Source organism: Priapulus caudatus, unplaced genomic scaffold (assembly GCF_000485595.1).
Source record: "Priapulus caudatus unplaced genomic scaffold, Priapulus_caudatus-5.0.1 Scaffold35, whole genome shotgun sequence".
Lineage (NCBI taxonomy): Eukaryota > Metazoa > Priapulida > Priapulimorpha > Priapulimorphida > Priapulidae > Priapulus > Priapulus caudatus.
This window is the reverse complement of record NW_014577096.1, coordinates 277,874-282,935: the sequence shown is the minus strand read 5'-3', so window position 1 is coordinate 282,935 and position 5,062 is coordinate 277,874. Positions and strand designations below refer to the sequence as shown.

Sequence of the window (5,062 nt, the reverse complement as noted above, 5' to 3'; positions counted from 1 at the left end):
TGTGTGTGTGTGTGTGTGCATGAGTTTGTGCGCGCGCGCGTGTGTGTGCGTGTATGTGTAAGAGTGTGTGTATGTATGTGGGTATGTTTGTGTGTGTGTGTATGTGTGCTCGCGTGAGTGTGTGTGTGTGTGTGTGTGTGTGTGTGTGTGTGTGGTGTGTATGTGTGCTCGCCGTGAGTGTGGTGTGTGTGTGTGTGTGTGTGTGTGTGTGTGTGGGGTGTGTGTGCTCGCGTGAGTGGGTGTGTGGTGTGTGTGTGTGTGTGTGTGTGTGTGTGTTTATGGTATCTCTTTACCATGAGTCTATACGTGTTATCTACTGCTTATGGTCCACAGCAGCAAAACACTGCTTGTGAATCCGTTACAAATGCGCATTCATGCTGACGTAAACTATGATGTGTACACGCCTTCTGAACTTCAGTATTTTCCTGCGTCTTGTTTTCACACGCAAATCCGTGGCGATCTAAGCGGCTAAACCGTTCCCGCAGCCGCATTTTCGCAGTAATAACATAATAATAATTAGCGTCTAGAGCGAGTTTCGAAGCCAAAGTTGCCACAATCCGCCTAACGAATCGGTATAGGTCAATCACATCCTGCTCTAACCCTCTCTTATCACATCTTATCATCAGCTGCTCTATTACCCGAAAAACCCGACAGGACACACGCATGCACGCTTCAAGCTAACGTGTGAAGATACGTAAATCGGGTACGTTTTACGCAGTTATATCAGAGGGGCTAAATCATCGGCATACGTACTGCGCGGTGTCGATGATGCCGGCCTCACAGTGGAACACTCGGCGGTACAGTCTTCCATCGCTTCGCCAGCGACACCATCGCGCCGGCGTCCAGTACACCAAAGCCGAACAGGTGGTTGAATTCTAGTCCCGACGCCGTCATCTGCCACTTAAACTTATCGGTGTGTGGTCGTAGTAGAGCGAGTTTCGCGTCGACGTCATGACAGTCAGGTGCCTGCATATCGCGCCAGGTGAGCATCGCGACTGCGCGACACAAACAAACACACTTATCGTCGCGAAAACAATAATGCTGCGAATACAGGGCCGTAGGCTGAGCAAATTCCTGGGGAGGCAAAATTTTATGACTCGACTGTGTAATGATGAGCGACGGGCGCAGCTTTTGACCAACGTCCATGATGTGTAGGGGATAGGTCTGAGACAAGGCTTTCACGGATAAGTGACCCAAAAATCACGTTAGGTTATTTACGATTATTAGCTAAGCTTATATTTTAGTTTTGCTCCAAATTCTAGGAGGGGGCAGCTCCCCCCCCCCACACATACACACATGCTACGGCGCCTGGAAATTAACCGTCTAAGAATTCGGGAAGAAAATCGCGTTATTCATGCACGGAATACGGACTAGGTTAATCTTTGGTAGAAACAATAGCCGCGTGATAATTTCTATACATAATGTGTCGAAAGGTCAGTGTGATTTAAAGAATAACGGATATTACGAATTGGTCATTTTGACTTTGTCTATCAGACGTGAAGACAGGATCGCAGAGGAAGGCCGGAATGGATTTTTTATCATGATAATTTCACCTTTATTAGAAAGATTTCATAATGAAACACACCCAAGAATCGGATTACGACAGCATTATCAGCAATAATCGATAAAGTGACTTCAATCATCATGTATGCTTATTCAAGAGAGCATTCGTTACTATAATCTTGCATATATAGTAATAATATATAGTCAGCGCATATCATAGATATAGTGAGAATCAATTCTCGCTATATGCTAAGAGTAATAGATGATTATCTGCAGCAGCCGGCCTGCTCATTTCCCATCAATAGGTTAAGACAGTCATTAACCTTATATATGTTATAAAACTAATGTCTATAGTATATGTCTCTCACCGCGTAGCACGGACACTTACTTAGCCTCGATTGCCAGCGCGAACACCACCGGCCGCCTCTGGTGCTGCAGCGGATGTACCGGAATGGCTCTTCGTACATTGCCCATAAGATCGGTCGTTGCCTTGTGACAAAGATAGCGAGAATAACAAGTTACACGTGAGCGTAAAGTGACATCAATAGACTTTTAAGTTTCACTCGCGTACAATGGCGAACTATTTCCCAGGCCGGTAGCAGGAGAACGAGTGATATGGAAGTGATTAATACAAACAACCTTAATAATAGCTCTTGATAATATGAAATATATCCTCATTCACAGCTGCTAGTTCGCTTGCGTTGTGAGGAAACGAGATAAGAAGCGTCTGAGACAGAAGTGGAGTGACGGCGGACGGACGGACGGATGGATGTACGACGGACGGACGCGGACAGGCAGGCAGACAGGCAGTGTGTAACTGCCGAGGTCAGCAGAAGACATGTAGCTGCTGAATCAGTTTTACATCTACTGTATTAGTTTTTTGTTCTGAGTATTTTCGATATTCTTTATTTGGTAAATATGTATTTTTATTAGACTAATTATACAGTTAGTCATTATTTTACCACGTCATGTGTGACCCTTGGGTCTACCTGTACATTTTGTGCGGACCTGATCACTATGTTGCTCAGAGCGCATATATTTGATTGCCCACTACGAATTTCACCTGCTATAATCATGGCTATATTACGTTACTCTGAGGCATCTTTGGTAAGGAACAGGGGCGTAGCTACGGGGGGGCCTGGGGGGGGGAGGGGGGGGGCACGTGCCCCCCCCCCCCCCACAAATCCCACGAAAATGTAAGGCCCCCAGTGCCCCCCGCCCGCTGAAAAAATCCTAGCTACGCCACTGGTAAGGAAGTGTGGTACTTGGTTAATTACATGATGTAGATTGTAATAACGTAAAATATTAAGTATTGTCATTTATCGAGTAAATTTCTGTACTACATTTATGTACTACATCTATGTGCATGTGTCAAACAGCCAATTACCCGTTTGAATATTTCTTAGTATACTGTATGATTTGTTACGTTAGTGGCCCTTATAAGATATTTGAGCTATAATGTGCATTTTGGTTAACTTATATGTATTAAGCTTTATGTAAATGTACAAAAGATAAACATTACCCTGTTAACTTTAATGTAACTCGAGACAATTATATTGATAATATCGTTGGTTACAGTCCCATACTCTCGCTATCTCAGTGACCAGGATTGAGTTGATATAAAGGTTTAGCTGGTCTAAGGTGCGAACGGTAGGTTATGTGTAATAATTGTTATGATCATATTATGTTTTATGTTACTAATATCTTGTATGAAGAATAGAATGCCATGGTTATAAGAATCATGAACGAACATATGTCAGAAGTATTGTTCACATATAGTAATGTCTGTTTTGGTACTGATAATGACTTCATTTGTATACGGGTTATTGAAGGATCTAGTACTATAGCTAAAATAAGACAAACTGTTAAACTTCTTTTATTTAATTTTCTTTTGGTCTGTTTTTTCTATTTTTCACGGTGTAAATAAACATCTTATTACATCAGTAAGAAGCGTCGAGTCCGTTTTTGGTCGAAGACCAGCACTCTACGGGCGCTTATAGTGCGTTATAGGCAGATTGATAGACAGACAGGTAGACAGATAATAATATAGATGGTTGGATATACGGATAGATGGATAGTCTGGATGGATGGGTGTGTGTGCGTGCGTGCGTGTGTGTGTGTGTCTGGCGCGCGCGCATGCGGGTGTATGCGTGTGCGTACGTGCATGCGTGTATTAAATTGTTTATTCATATATTTATTTAATCCATTATTTCATCATTTATCATTAATGCGTACATTCATTCATTCAGTAATTGATGCACGCATTCATTTATTCATGTATATGTATCTCACCACGCCGGAATTGGGATCGTTGCCGCCGTTGCTGAACGTCGAGGCTATGGTCGAGCTGCATGACTCATCGTAGCGCGCGTTCTCGCCCGTGTTGATCGCTGAGTTGATCGAGATTGTCCACATGCTCGCCGCATAGCCGTCACAGTTGCAATCGTCACTCTCACCGCCGTCGCCCGACGCCCACACGTAGATGCTGCCTAGCCCATTACGGCCCTGCAAAAAACCGCATTCACAGTCGCGGTGTGTGTGGGTGGCTGCGATGCATGGACGGACAACTGCCGTGTCGGTACGCGTTACGAGTGGACGGGATCAGATTAGGCGGCGTAAAGGTGCGAGGAAAATCGAATTCGGTTGGAATTTGTGTAAATATGCTTTCCCACCCTCGTGAGTTTACGCGGAAACGATTTTCGAGTCGAGCGTCGTAAGGTGATTAGCTCGATGCTTGTTGCGAACCTTCTGTCAACCGCCACACGAATTGCCTTAAGTAACTCCTTGCCACGTAGGGTCGTTTGCGTGCGCACGTACGCGCATACGCACGCACGCGCATACGCACGCATGCACGCACACTCGTACGCACGCATGCACGCACGCATGCACGCATACGTGTATGCGCACGAACGCACGCACACGTGTATACGCACACACGCACGCACACGCGTACGCACGTGCACTGGTACGCACTTAATTACTCACGCGCACGCATATATACGCACGCACGTACCGGTAAATACATTAATATTAATAATCAATGTGTATGTCGCTGTTATTTCGACAGCACAAATGAACATGAGTCATCTCTCAGGAATTGCGTCGGAAAGGCGGAAAGCGTCTTGCGTCGGAAGGCGTCGGTGCACGGCACTTTAATCACCGCAGGAGAAAGAGAGAGAGCTGGAGTGTGAGAGAGAGAGAGAGGTTGAGAGACAGAGGGCTAGAGAGACAGAGACAGATCTAGAGAGAGACAGAAAAAGAAAGACCGACAAAGAGAGCGAGGAAGAGAAAAAGACATAGCGAGAGTGAGAGAAAAAAAGAGCGAGCAAGAGCCACACACAGACACCCGCTCCCACACGCCACGCACGCACGCACGCACGCACACAGACACATACACACATACAGAGAGAGAGAGAGAGAGAGAGAGAGAGAGAGAGAGAGAGAGAGAGAGAGAGAGAGAGAGACTACTCTCTCTCGTCTCTCTACGTACGTACGTCCGTACCTACTCGTCGTCGTCGGTCGGTCGTCGTCGTCGTCTCGTCGTCCGGTCCGGGTCCCG

At 45.8% G+C, this 5,062-nt stretch overlaps 1 protein-coding gene across 1 annotated transcript in view; it reads right to left on the bottom strand.

The window, feature by feature from the left end:
* Window positions 1-5,062, bottom strand: part of LOC106817853 (neuroendocrine convertase 2-like) — a 21,932-nt gene that overhangs the window by 6,317 nt on the left and 10,553 nt on the right. The window contains 1 exon segment of the mRNA XM_014822563.1: window positions 3,796-4,008. Within this exon segment, the coding sequence (XP_014678049.1) occupies window positions 3,796-4,008 (213 nt within the window).